The sequence below is a fragment of the Plectrocnemia conspersa genome, unplaced genomic scaffold (assembly GCF_051122295.1).
Source record: "Plectrocnemia conspersa isolate PC_06_02 unplaced genomic scaffold, ASM5112229v1 ptg000003l, whole genome shotgun sequence".
NCBI lineage: Eukaryota > Metazoa > Arthropoda > Insecta > Trichoptera > Polycentropodidae > Plectrocnemia > Plectrocnemia conspersa.
In genome coordinates, this window is record NW_028277167.1 from 8645802 (window position 1) to 8660928 (window position 15127).

General features: G+C 32.4%; 1 protein-coding gene across 2 annotated transcripts in view; it reads right to left on the minus strand.

Annotated features, from left to right (window-relative positions):
* Mtmr6 (Myotubularin related protein 6) overlaps window positions 1-15127 on the minus strand; it is a 54409-nt gene continuing 39282 nt past the window's right edge. For both annotated transcript variants that reach the window (XM_088181987.1, XM_088181986.1), the window contains 12 exons: window positions 6312-6428; window positions 6079-6241; window positions 5851-6008; window positions 2536-2708; window positions 2374-2461; window positions 2159-2291; window positions 1858-2090; window positions 1536-1786; window positions 1213-1341; window positions 978-1104; window positions 467-892; window positions 1-409 (listed from right to left, as the gene is read on the minus strand). In XM_088181987.1, coding sequence (XP_088038113.1) covers window positions 266-409; window positions 467-892; window positions 978-1104; window positions 1213-1341; window positions 1536-1786; window positions 1858-2090; window positions 2159-2291; window positions 2374-2461; window positions 2536-2708; window positions 5851-6008; window positions 6079-6241; window positions 6312-6428 — 2142 coding nt within the window. In that variant the 3' untranslated portion in view covers window positions 1-265. The remainder of the gene's footprint in view (window positions 410-466; window positions 893-977; window positions 1105-1212; window positions 1342-1535; window positions 1787-1857; window positions 2091-2158; window positions 2292-2373; window positions 2462-2535; window positions 2709-5850; window positions 6009-6078; window positions 6242-6311; window positions 6429-15127) is intronic.

The following is a 15127-nucleotide window of genomic DNA, read 5'->3' on the forward strand; positions in this document are numbered from 1 at the left end:
TTTTTGTTTACATTCTTTATTAGCATAAAAAATTATATACAACAACCATTTTACTAGTAAACTGATGATTTGAACATTTTATAAGCAGAGACAAAATTTTAAAAAGTGGAAATATGAAAGTTAAAGTTTTTATTAATAGACATCAAATATATTTTTTTCATTAACATTAGCACAATCAATAGATTACGGCGTTTATTGCCCATTATATGGTCTTAATGTGTATATTATAATCTAAATTTATTGTCTTATTTAACACAATATATGTTTAGGTCGGATTGGGAGATGTGGTCGCTTGAGCGTAGCAGGATCGGCATACTGGAGCTGGTCGTCCGGAAGCTAGTCCGGAAAGCGGGACGTGTTTGTCGATACAACGTGTGCAAAACACACCGCCACATTTCCAACAATGATACTGAAAAAAACAAATTATCAGTATATCTTTCAACTCATTTATATAAGCTTATAATACCTTTCTACTGAAATGATCGAACGGTGTGGAGCAAACGCATTCTTTAACATTCTTAATCGTCTTCCAATCTATCGCCACTGATCCGATTTCTTCTTCTATCTGTAGTAAATCAGCTACAGGTACTCCTCCGTGAATTATTATATCTTCAGTCGGCATAATAGAATACTGTTTATTATTATCAGCTATCGGATTTCCTACGCTATCGTTGATCTTTAACGGATGATCGTCATCAGCACAAGCCATCTCGGATAGACTAGAATTAGTCTTGTCGTAAAGATATTTATTATCAATCTGTAAAGAATTTGTAAAGTTATTCTGATCGTCCTTTTCAGAAACACTGTTATGTTGTGTTGCTTCTTTTTCTTTGGGACGAGAGCTTGACTTTGTAGTGCGATTTACTAATATGGTTTTGAGAGATGTGATACGCTATAAAAATAATAAAATTACCACGATAAGTAATATTATATATAATATAATATGTCCTAAAGCATTACCAATATATATTACTCACTTTGGTCAGTAAATTTATATGATCTAGCAAAGAAGACGTATGATCGGTAGTGGCTAATAATAAATCACCGAGAGGCTCACGAGGATGTACACCATTTTCAAATCTACAATACATACCTCTCCAGAACCTAAAATAATCATTAAAAATATGTTATATATTAATTTTGTAGTAATATGTGTTATTAAGTTGCTTTATTGATGGATGACTAACATATTGATAAATTAAACTATAATACCTAATATTTTGACTAATCAGATTTGGAGTTAATAGATCAGCCACTGCCGATGGATCATATAACGGATTATAATATTCATTCATGTGACTTGCCATGAAACCCCACAACGAAAATGTCCTTTCAGATAATCTGAAATAATAAATACAATAGAAATGTATTATAATACATTTAATGTATGTATGTATATATGTATATCTTAATCTCATCTCAAAAACATGTTAACATTTTAAAGTAGCTAATATATTTTGTGTTCTATTCAGTTTATAATATAGTTAACATATTCTTCTCATGGATTCTCTTAATATATTATTGAGACTCAAAACCTCAAATCCAATCTATCCTTTTCGCAGTTTCCGACAAACGTTCCGAACTGACAAGCGTGAGCATGATCATGCAGGGCCAATAAAAACCGTTCGTTAAATTGAAAAGCCGCCGGCCGAGCTCTGGCCAGCTGCCAAACGGCGTCTAAAGCTTGACCGAACACAGGTGATTTTTCTTTCGCATCGCCAGCTATATGGCCACATCTGTCGGAGAATTTATGGCCGTAAGACAACCATTCCTTTTCTATCAAAGTCTATAAAAATATATATTCATATAATTGACATTCTAATCCAACAATAAGACCATATTATAATAGACATTTACTTGAAATCCTTTGACGGTTCTATAGTACGGATCTAGCATCAGACAAGCTAAAAAGCAAACTTGAGCTGTGCGATCCCAACCATCACTACAATGAACAAGTACGGAAGCTCCGCGAGACACTGCTCGAGCTACAGCCGCCGCAGCTTCTAACACCGATCTCACATGTCGCAACCACTGTGAAGACTCCAATCCAGCGAGGAATGACGACATAGATGGAGACTTTTGTTCACATGCTAATTAAAAAAAAACAATACATAAAACTCACTAGTTCATATAATTAATAACGACAGTCAATACGTACTTTCAATAACTTTTTGTAAACTATTGCGCATTGTATGTATATTTTCAATACCCAAGAATTGAAATTTGATGTTTTCGTAGAACGCTTCGTTTTCATAGCCTTTACCGGCTGCTCGATTAGCCATTGCGTTAATCTATAAATAATATAGCATTATATGATAAATGGTTATCTGAAATAGAATTTGTTATATTGAATTAGGTTAATAATTTACTCACTCTCGGTCTTGTGTCTACGACATACATAAAGCTACTATTCGAATTGGTCCTTCTTATACAATCGAGCATCTGCTCGTCTTCCAAACACCTATTAATACAAGTTGAATGTAAAACAGATTTAGATTGTAATATCATATATTTATAATATGATATAATCAATACCTAGCACTGAATCCACTGAGTGGTTGAGAGCAACGGGTGATTGCTGCATTATTATGATGGAGATAAGTTAAAACTGGAAGACGTCCGCGTGATCTGAATCGAGAGCTGCCTAACAATATAGTCGATGAGACTGATGCAGGAATGTATAGATCTCTTGGATATGTATCGCATAGCTGAAATTAAAATATAATTATAATAAAATAAAAATTTGGTGTTCTTAGTCACGCAGAGTTTGTTAGTTTAAATTTATAGCATTCAATTTAATTTGTATTTAAATCAATGCTTATGTCCGCGTATGTGTCTTGAAGAGTTTAGTGTATTCTGTAAGCCCATTTAGATGTACTTTTAAACTTTATATGGTATTTTTTCTAGCTATGGTGGGGCGGAGGGGGCGGGCCGGCACTTGCTTGGGGGCGGCATATTCGCGATGGGGTCGTCTAGTGTGGTTCTTAACCCTGAATGCACTATCCACGAATAACGAGATCTTAATAATAACCAATTTATAATTTTAAGAAATGCTGATTTTATGATCCTGCGAAAAATGTATGGGGGGGGGGGCAATTTTAAGGATCGCCCTGGGAGGCACATACCCTAGCTACGTCACTGTATTTTTTGGTGTAACATTATATTAGAAATATATGTATATGTAATTAATTTAGTAAAGTATGTATTATAGCAGGGACATAATTTAAAGGGTGGGAGAGGTGGGGGCATTTGCCCCACCCCCTAGAATTTGGTCAGAAAAATGCATGTTTTAATGAAATACTATGAATTTTAATGAAATCGAAATATTAAAAAAAAATCAACCATTGACTAGCCTTTTGCCTTCTCCCCTTTCTCTGGAAAAATCTAAAATAACATCCCTGATTTTAAACCAGAAATTCTCGGGTTATCCCTCAAAGAAAATTTAAAAATTAACAGTCTCGAATCTACCTCGAAAATATTTTATAAAATATGTAATTTCAGTGAAATCGTATCGGAACACATTTTCACCGGTAGATATATGTACATACACTCAGATCTCTTTTTATGCGTACTTTTTTATATGGTTATGAAGTTATGTGGTTTATAATTCAAGAAGCATTTTTTAAACAAAACCTAAGTTCCAAATTATCATCATAATCGAGAGATAATTTATTAGAAAAAAAAAACGGAATGAGCGCACGTAATTTGTATTGAATATTTAACTAAAAATTTCCTATAAGTAGTTATTTAATTAAGGAAAAGGTTCTTGTGTTTTATGAACAGATAAGGCAATTGGAGTCATCTACTTCACATCCCCGGTCTGATAAATAATTTGTGGCTAGCAAAGGATGGCTGACCGGGTTTATTAAAAGGAGTTCCTTTCACAATTTGAAGATTAGAGGCGAGACTGCATCAGCAGATGAAGAAGCAGCTAAACAATTTCCAGAGAAGTTAGCTAAAATTATTGAAGACGGTAGATACAGCTCCGATCAAGTGTTTAACGCTGACGAGACTGGATTAAATTGGAAGAAAATACTTAGTCGAACGTACATCGCAAAGTCTGAGAAAAAAGCAAGCAAAGGTCGAGTAAGTTTATTATTTTGCAGTAATGCGTCAGATCGAATATTAAAACCCCTCCTAATAAATCGATCTCTAAGACCACATGCTTTAAAAAGCAAAGATTTGAAGAAGCTGTCTGTACATTGGATGGCTAATACAAGGGCCTAGGTAACAACTGCTGTATTTAATGAATGGTTCACTAATTTCTTTGAACCAGAAGTGGAAATATGTATGAAGCAGAAAGCTCTTGATTTTAAAGTTCTATTGATTGTTGACAATGCACTATCTCGTCCATTGCAAAAACTATTATCACTTCTCAGAAGTAAAAAATTCATGTCAAAAGCAATAAAATCGTGTCGGCGCCGTTGCAGTGGGAACGCTCGGTAACGTTAATTATTTTTTGTGCTGTCCTATTTGTCAAAATTCGGTTTAGATAAACTTAATATAAGTGGTAATATTGTTATATAGTCTTAATATAAACGCTAGATTACCGAGCGTTTCCAAGTTAAAATGTGTTTATAAATATAATTGTATGCAGTAATAAATTATACATAAGCAATTTGAAAGACAAAGATTAACCTAATTTTATCATAATCTAAGTTCCAGATAAGTTTGAGGAAAAATTTGGAGATTTAGATAAAGAACAGCGGACTAATCAAAAAATTGATTAAGAATTACAAATAATGTGTCAGAATTTGATTAAACATAGGTGTAGAGTTGTTTTCGTCAAGTTTATTAAATATTTTACCCGTTCTAATTTTATATCACTTTACTGAAGTTTAATTACAATTAAATGATATAAAAATGCTTGATATTTATTATTTATTGTAAATCTTCTGTTACAACATGATAGACAATGCGTTATAACAGGATAAAAACAAACATCAACTACTAAGTATGTAGTGAAACACCAGACTGAAATCAAAATCTGTAATTCAGTAACATATAATTTATATCAATAGATTATACTATGCACATGGTAGCTCAATTTTATTATTTAATTATTCGACCATGAGATAAGGAAAATCTTAGGAAAATCTATTCCGAGAAAGAATATTTCCAGTCTCCAAAATTTTTACAACACTAATTACTTGAATTAATCTTGTTGGTCTAAATCAGTGATGGGCAAGCTACGGCCCGCCAGCCAACTACGGCCTGTCTGAAGGTTCTATTCAGCCCGCCCCAAATTAAAAAAAATGTATACATACATCGCGTAGATTTGACACAGAAAATTAGTTCCATATTTGCTTCATCTTATATGTGAACAAATGTTTTCTACCATGAACCATAGGAAGAATTCTATTAGAGACAAACTGACAGATGAGCATTTAGCATCACTTCTCAGAATTAATACGTCGCAGTTTGAACCGCAATATAAGGAACATTTAAAAATGCAGTTGCAATTTTATTTATCACATTAATATTTGTATATTGTTTTTAAAATTTTTGAATAAATTATATTGACCCGCTAAATTTTTTTCTTTTGTTTTTTGCCTGCTCCCAAAAAAGTTTGCCCAACTCTGGTCTAAATTATTTATATTTTCAGTAATATTGTTAATGTAAATGCATTAATCAAAAATAATATAGGTTTAAAATATGTTCGTCCCTTTTAGTATTGAATGAAGAAGGGTCTATATTTTAGGTACGACTTCAAGAGCAATACTAATAATACTATGGTTGTATTCAAGTGCAACAGATTATCAAACATTTATACATTTTAAGGACAAGTATTAGCAGAATGCTTCAGTATTATTGATATTAAACTTAGATTCAGTAACAGAAAATAATAACCTCATAATCCTTATTGGCTGTGCACAGCATCCAATTTTCGTTCGGTACTTGCATTCTTTTATATTCATCACGCAAGTTAAACATGTCCCAACCAGCAGACTTTGCGATATCGTCCATGCTTGACGTATAATGGAAGCAGTAAAGATCTTCAATATGGACTGTAAAAGATAAACACATAAATAACATTAAAACATTGGCAGTGATTACAACTATTAAAATATTTATTACCTGGTTGACTCATTTGTGCTAAAGATGTATGCATTTCATGACAGTCTCTCTCACGTGGGATCACAAAAGTTGCATTTTGGAATGTCTTTGTGCGCACAAGCAATGGAGAGCCAGCAGTTGAAAGCGGCAATCTCTCCACAGTAGATATGTGAGACAGTAAGATCTGTAACAATAACAAAAATTATAAATTCATATTCTAAAAATTAATAAGCACTATAAAAAAAAATAAGTACCCATGTCTCCTTCTTTAAATCGTGATCGACGAATATCAAATGAGTCGCTGTGAGATACAACGTTCCCTTGGAAAGCGTTCTTGAATTGTATTTGTCCAACATGCGAACATTCTCCAACTGCAATACAAATAAGAGGGACTGTTTCAATGTCAAATATATTTCATATACATTTCTGAAATTGTAAAGACGTTCAAGTGTTTCTGAGAACCCTTTCAAGATTCACAAAGGCGTTGAAAGTTTCGGTCTCAATTTATTTCAAGTATATATTATATAATGAGAAAAGCACTAGACTAATGTGAGTTAAACAATATTAACACAGCAGTAAGCAAGTCTAGTTATTAAATACGGGGCGCTAACTTAGTATATAACAATGAAGAATGAACTGTTATAAAAATAATAAATAATCCAGGTTAAGGTGAGTTTTATGCAAATAAATTTTATTTAATATCTTGCAACAGAAACGTGCTACGGCAGATGGGAGAATTTAATTTGAGCGCCACAAAAGACAGGCAAGAGTTTTACTAGTGGTTTTCAGAATGAAAAGGCAGCACGGGGGATGAAGAGCCTCATTAAGTGGCGAACAATCTCGGCTGAAGCGGGTCGACAGGTGATGTATGTCTGGGGTGGAGCAAAACAGTCGTTGTTGGAAGAAAAGGTAAGGTTTCTTAAATAAACTAGTCAATAAATAAGATAGAAAGCAGTCAATTTACTGGGATTCTTTTTCTTTCGGAATAATAAATATAGAGAAAGGGTTATAATAATTACGTCAAGATATGATCAGAAATATTCGAAGAAATATTTTTAATTTAATTTTTATTATTGATTTTTCATGTTTTAAAACTGAAAATATTTAGAACCACGGGATAAAATCATGACAGAGAAATAAAATTAATCTTATCCCACTCTATATGAAAATAAGTATTATATATACATACATAAAAGTTACAGTGATTATTAGATAGTTATATTAAGACGAAGATAATAACGTGAAGTTTTTGACTGCAAAAGATTTTTTAGTTCATTTTTTAGAAGACTATATCAATAAAATTAAAAAACTGGAATATATATGTATGTACTATATTATATATTAAATACAAAGATCCGTGTAAAGTGCACGCAAGCAAAATAATAAATATTTGTGAATGGTTTTAAAGTAAGCTAAATTGTCGTACTTATAATTTTATATACATAGATATATAGTTATAATTGGTCGTAGCAGCAAAAATGGGCGAGCCCTAAATATACTTTAGGAGGGGCATGTGTATAAAAACTGGTACACGGCATCTAAGTGGAACTCAAGAGCTCTTTCTAACTCGGACTAGCTGGTTTGTATATATTCGAATTAAAGAGGGGGCCCAACAACTTTAGACAGAGATCTAAGGAGCAACCACTTTCTCTTCACGTAACCCTGGTCCTGCTCGACGTCTAAACCCAGAGTACAACCCGTTTCGGAGACGACTGAAATAGTTACAACGGCGGTTAAAAATAGTATTTGTTACAAAACTAAATTATCAGTTTTAAAATATTCGAAAATAACGAATAAGCAATCTGATATTACATCACATATGAAATTAATATAATTTTTATAAAGTTGTATCTACGAAAGATTTAATTTTAGTCATAATATTTAAATTTTAAAGTCCACACACAAGATTAAATTTTGTCATAAAACCAAATTAAGCTAGCAAAAAATGGCAGAGAAATATTTTATGTTTTGCCTTTTATCCGTGAGCGTAGAATAATTTTAATATATGAATTTGCTTATCGTAAAAACACGTGAAACGGCTCACCCGTCCCAATATATTGTTGACAGCAAAAATGTGCTTTTACTATGAGTCAAAGGATTAACAGAAACTTTATAAAGTGCCAACCGTTGTCAACCTCGCGGATTATAAACTTAAAAGCATCATAAAATTTCGAATGAAAATTTTATAATCTTCTATTTACGAATCACCTAATTGTAAAAGCAGAATTTGTTCCTATCATATTTGTAAAAGTAAAGAATAAATATTTTTTGTTACTTCTAAATCAATAATAAAAATTATTTACCTAATCAAATAATTTATGTTGCGTAATTAATATCAAAATTGCATTGGAGTATAAAAAAATCTGTTCACATTTCTTGCTAGAGAGCTAACCATCAACCGATGGATAACAAGCAATCAAGACTAACGATCATAAATCATTGACGGTAAATAACAATATACTTAAACGCCGTGTTTTTGTGTACGACCGTCTCTCAAAAATGCCGTGTGTATTTTTGCAAATACTCCCATTTTTTTTTGTTAAGCTCAATCTCTAAATAGCCAAAGAATTTTGCATCTTGAAAATTGTGTGAGATATACATATATTTCATATGGAGAAATCAAGTATTATATTTAAATTAAAATAACCGGGTACTCGGTTCTTTTCAAAACGTGCGGGTTTTACCCGGGTCAAAAGCTCTAACTATAACACAAAAATACAATTTTTTGCATATAAAAGTGAAAATAATAAAACAATATTTGAATATTGAAATTAGACCTATCTTATTATATAATATTCCGTTTAATTTTATAAAATACAACAATATTATTTTTATAATTGAGTGGACTTTAAACAGTCTTTCAATTTTATAGCATACATATTTAAGAGAGATTTATACTTTTTAAATTGAATTATTTATTAAAAATAAATTACATTTTTCATGTGTAATAAATATATAAAGCTTTCGGTTAAGTTATAAAAGTATATTTTCAATAGTGTAACTGGGATAAGTATCGTTTATATTATATTGTTCCGTTGACATGTCAACTTATTAACTATTAAACAACAAGATGGAACTATTGGGGGCAAATCTTACATATATTAGAAATATTCTGGTAGCTCACCTCACATTACTTTTATATGAATATTGACGTGATTAACTTAAATTGGGCTAGAGCAATGAGTGCTTTAATAAATAGCTAGTATAAAAAATACAATATTTAGGACTCGCTCCGCTACGCTACCGCAGCCAATAATTAAATAAATATGATCATTTTTATTTTTCAGAATCAATAATAATGAACGATACATAAATTTATTATTTTAGTGTATATTAATATTGTATGTACACGCACATAAAAAAGTACAAGTGGTATTTAAAATAAAACTGGCTCGTTTCATTGGCGGTTTTCGCAACGCAGTTAACCTTCATCAAATATTTTATACCGCACCGTTATGAAGGGAATGTTCCGAGCTATCCCAAAAGGGCAGTAATATTTTTATTCCTCCCGAGTACGACAAGAAAGCCAATATGTTATAAACGGCACGCTCGTGTGGTACGTATTTATAATACAATATTATAAACATCCAGCGACAGAAAGCCACCCATTGTATATTTGGGTTTCAATTCAACATTTCAAAACTATAATTATATGCATTGTGCGAAATCGAAATCCATATAATATGGGCATCGGAAGGATTGCTCGAAAGGGTTCCATTTGATCCGACCCTCATTCGTTCAAGGCGAAGCTTTGATATATTTTTTATTTCCACTCTCGGAAAAAGTTTTTCAACAAATATTCGCCACATTTATAAAATTACATGTCCGGGAAACGCGTGGCAATTTCAAGAGCGGCTCGCTTATACTTTCTGAAAAGCTATAAAATATCGAAAAGATTCGCTAAAGCATCTTTCGAAAGGTCCAAGGGAAGTTATTAAGAGTTTGCAAACTTGGCGTCTTTTTTGTGTGTTCAACAGTTGGAAACGAATTCGCTGATGTATACGAAGGCGTAAAAATATTTTTTTATATCTGTGAAAATATGTATTTATAGCAGTACAAAAGGGAGAAAGTTTTTTTTATATTGCTAGGGACTCGTTATAAAGACTCTCAGGAGACACATTCAGCGATCGCTGAGTGCTTTCAGCGTTTCAAATATATCAATGTCGAAAAATTGTGTGTCTTGAGATTTGATGTCACTCTTTGGGTTCAGAATCGTGTCATTAAATATCAAATTGAATAAATCTATATTTGTGTTATAGAAAATTTAATTTAGAAACATCCTATATACAACTAATATAATACAAACGAACTTGTGTCTGTTTGCTTACTGGTTAATTAAAAAAGGATCGCATCTATTTATTCAGCCCGGAGCAAACAACTGTTTTGTGTTTTTTGCCATTATTTAATTTTATATTATTAATTTATTTTAAATATTAGCGTCGAAGAACGTATATTTAAAATAAACTATTAGATTCTCAAGTATTGAATCAGACAAAATAAATTAAAACGGTTCGATGAATATGGTAAATACAAATACCTATAAGGAAACGAATAAGTGTCCCTTGGAAACCGCTGAAAACGTCTTTAGAGCTGGCGGGTGAAACGTCTGCAAGTGAAGGGCCATTAATTTCGTCACAAACAAAACAGAAGAGGCAATAATGTATGAATAAAAGGTTGCAAAGCTCTACGTAAGCCGTAGCCTTCAAAATATAAAAAATACAGTGAAATAGGCTCCGCAACACCAGTACCGGACACTTGAAGATTGGGTGAAAGCAATTTTCTCATTTGAATGATTAAATACAAATAATACATTTTATTGTTATAGCTAAATTAAAATGTGAAAAGTATTAACGACGTTTTCTATTATTATTTTTCCAGTGTAGCGTATATATTAAAGTTAGATGTCAATATCTTGCAGATTGCATCGTATACACAGGAAAACGCGGAAACGTGGGCGGAACGAGATTATATTGCAGCTGCATATTATTTGTTAGATCTGCAAAAGCATCAATAGTACCATATTACTATCCACATAAAATACACGCGCTCGGGCACGCACCCAAAGTCATAGAATTCGTGACCATCATTGATTGCTAATGTTTTTAAAACTATCTTGTTTTAAATGGAGTGGTGTATTGGGGCCAGGGCGTCACTCTGGTACTATTTTTGGACAGGAATTTTAATTTTAAAGTACATTTTAAAAATATTTCGTATAAAACTTTGTGTACTATATATCGTGAGCGGAGGGATATAACGAGAATACAAAAATATACATATAGCATAAAAAAAGTTGACAAACTCTCGTTTTGACATTTGGCGACTACAACCGATTAGGAACGAAGTATGACGGATACTTGCTCAACGATGTATTTTTTCTGATATGGAAGTACAATTATTTATTTGTAGAATTTATACATGATATCGTAAAAGTCATTGGAAATTTTATTCAAGCGCGAAGTAAAACAATAAAACACATCTTAAACTGGCATAATTCTCGCCTCTTCTGATTTTAAACAGCATATGACCGAAATTTAACATTTAAATTTTTTTTTAATGCAAGAAAACTGATAAAATAATTTTATTGATGTAACTCTGTGTTGCGCGAAAATCACGCGGCAAAAAATGACCCGTTGATTAAGTGTAAAATGAATTCTGATTCAGATTTTAGAATAATTAACAAATTGCAATTTTTTTATAAATATATTTAATCCATTATAAATAGTAATTATTGTGCAACAATTTTAAGTCATTTTTGAAGAACGGGTTGAACTCTGTATTCCAGACGTCACGTCGTAGCTGAACCACGGTTGACGTTAAGAGGGAAGCGGCTGCTTTATCGATTTTTTAATCGCTGACTTGTAGATTTACATGGTTTCGTACGAACTCTCGTGTGTTTCAAGTCGGGAGGAAGCGATTTCCAATTGTGTCTTATAGGAACATTTTTTTGCGTTGCGTGACCACTTAAACAGATTAGGGATTTAGCAACCTAGTAACTTGTTTTTTGACAATATAATACAATAGCACTTGCAGAAGGTCCTGAACGCCCGTTGTCATGCTTTCAGCTAATCCCTCAAAATTTACGCCTGACATGGATAATATGCACAATAGTATTTGTCAGGTCTAACAACTTGCTGCATTGTTGTGAAAATAATTGGCATTGGTTAATGGCGCTTTTAACATGTAGGAAGTTTTTATCACGGTCTATTTTAATAAAATCTATGAACTGCCTAGTGAATGTCCAGTTTTAAAATAAATTATATTAAAATAGAACAGAAATACAAAAATAGATTAACCTAATTTACGTTAAAACATATACTTGAAATACAAAATACCGATAATTCGAATAAATATATTTAAAAACATAGATATAGTAAAAATAAAAGTGATTTTTCATTACTGTTTTCGTCAAGGTACAACTGACGTGGCAGTTTTTAAAAGGCAAAATAGTGACACTTATTATGAAGAATTTAATGAAATATCATTCTATGTCACACATAAGTGTTTATCGATCAATGACCTTTATGTAAAACATCAATACACGTCCATAAGTGTTTTAAATGAAACAGTTAAAAAAAATAAGCTATCTACGGCTGTTGGGTGGCGAAAAAGTATGCATAATTCGTTCTTAAATAAATAAAAGAATCCGTGAAGGCACATTAAAAAAATAAATAAAAGGACGTTCTAAAGATAAAGTCCTAAAATAAAATGCTTTGTTAATTACTTTTGGGCCCAATTATCTTATTTAATACCAATGTGTATTTCAAGATATTTGTTTACTCTAAAAATACAAAAACTTCCTTAAGTTGATAATCTCGATTTATTTAATTAATCCACAAATAGCAACCCTACAAAAGTATTATAAGCTTTTACGAACCGAAAACGATGAAATAATTGCTCCGGGTAAATTTCCCCTAACCTCAGAATATGTTATAAAATCTCTAGTTTGCTGTTTTCGCCTGTCCAAATTGAAAACTTTTCGCGTTAGAGCCTCGTTTCTCTTTAATTTTTAATTAACTTTCTCTGAAAATACCATCCCGTAAATTTTTTGTATAAAGAGTTAAGTGGAAATTTATTTGAGTTGTTGTTGACCGCGAACCCATTTAGAAAACTTTACGGAAAGTTGGAATTATATAATGTTTCCTAAAATATCATGAGTAGGTAAAAGCTAAATTAACGAAGACTTTGCATTATTAACGTGATAAATACAATAGGCAAGGTGTATAATGTACAAAATCATAACGAAAGATAAGGTCTTATCGAAACAAGGTCGGCACACACAACAGGGTGATTAATATCGAATTTTCCCCTCTGTTCTATGTTTGTTTGATATTTTTTTTGTAACAAGCGACGTGGGTTGTTTCCGATAGTAGTATTCGTTACAAAAACGCGATAAATAACGACGTCGAAAATATATTATTATACACGACCAAAGATATGTTAAGGTGAAAAAAGCAAGGAGAGGTATTGGAGTTAAAGACAAAAGCCTGGATTATATTTATAACATTATTTAAATAAAAATAGCTCTAGTTACATATTTAAAGACACGTGAAGCTGTTGATGTGTAAACATGTTTTTTTCGCAGAGCCTTTTGGGAAACTGCTAAAAATGTTAACTATAAATACCGAGCTTTGGTCGTTTGGTTGCTAACAAAGTTGCATAGGGGTGAACTGATTTCATGAATTTAAATCACAGCTATGTTGTTGTTGGAATACGTATAAAATTATAATGAGCTTTGGGTCAAAATGTTATCAAGGTCAAAACAGCCCCATAGTACAGCACTTTAGTGCTGTATTACATTATAATTATACGCATTGTACAAAAAAAATATTTTGAATAATTAAAAACGCATTAAGTTATATGATTTTAACCATTTCCATTAAAAATATATATACAATACCACCGTTTATTTCTCTCCCGATCCGTTCCTGGCGTTTTACGAATATTTTAACAAACCCACCTCCAATCATAACAATGAATCATGATTCATGCGCGCACACCCCACCCCAGAGGAGAGATTTATACAGGCATTCATTTTGCGAATTTTCCTGTGCGTGACGTTTCGGTTAGTGTAAAATGTCGCCGAGCGTTCGCAAATTTATAATTCGACGTACGAAAAAACAAGAACGGTATGAAAATAAAAACAAATAACGAGTTCGAGAGTTCGAATCATGCGTGCTGTAAATAACGTAGGTTTACGCGACATTTTATACCGGTCGGGACCTTTATATGGGTTTTCTGCAAATTTATTTATATAAACTCAGTCTCTGGCACTGGGTAAATGCGAATGAAAAAACAATGAATTATAAGCTTATGACGCTGTTCTGATGTATAATATATAATGTAATAACCATAAAAACCTAGACGGTTATGTATCATACATACACAAAATTAACTAAGGGTGAATCAAATACATAGTCTCCTTTGCGTTTATTATTATGTACATAAAATCAATCCTTCACTATTTGAAGATTTCGCCTATAAAATTTATGCATATAGAAATGTGTAAAAATAGTTTTTTAATTTAATTTGTGGGGGATCCTAGAGGCCAAAAATGATCATACATTTATAAGAATAAATTAGACAATAGCGGGATCACACAAAGCCCTCGTTACGACAAAAAAAATATGGTTTCTCATAAATAGCACGCAAGGATTCTCCGGTGAATTGAATGAATAATTTTTGTTGAGAAACGGTCACTGGAAACAATATATCACCGGAAGACAAAAAGCACCATAAACATGTCCATCAAGCAAATGTCACTTTTTAAAGGCGTATACATATTTCGTTGATTTAAAAAGCGTGTGCAACTATTGGCTGGATGATCACTGCATGCTTATGATTGGTCAGCAAGCTTTGGAGCCCTGAATACACAAGGCCACTCGAAGAGACTAGCAGATTCGGTCCACCCGCGGACAAAATACGGTCATGGACGCTCAAATCAAGATCAACCTCCCCTAAACTGTCGCTGCCACACCATTCAGAACTCTAAGGATCTTCCACGGACATCGTCCCTACGCTAGCTTCTCCACCACCGCTCGGAGAATATCGATCTCGCCCATCATGGTCTGTC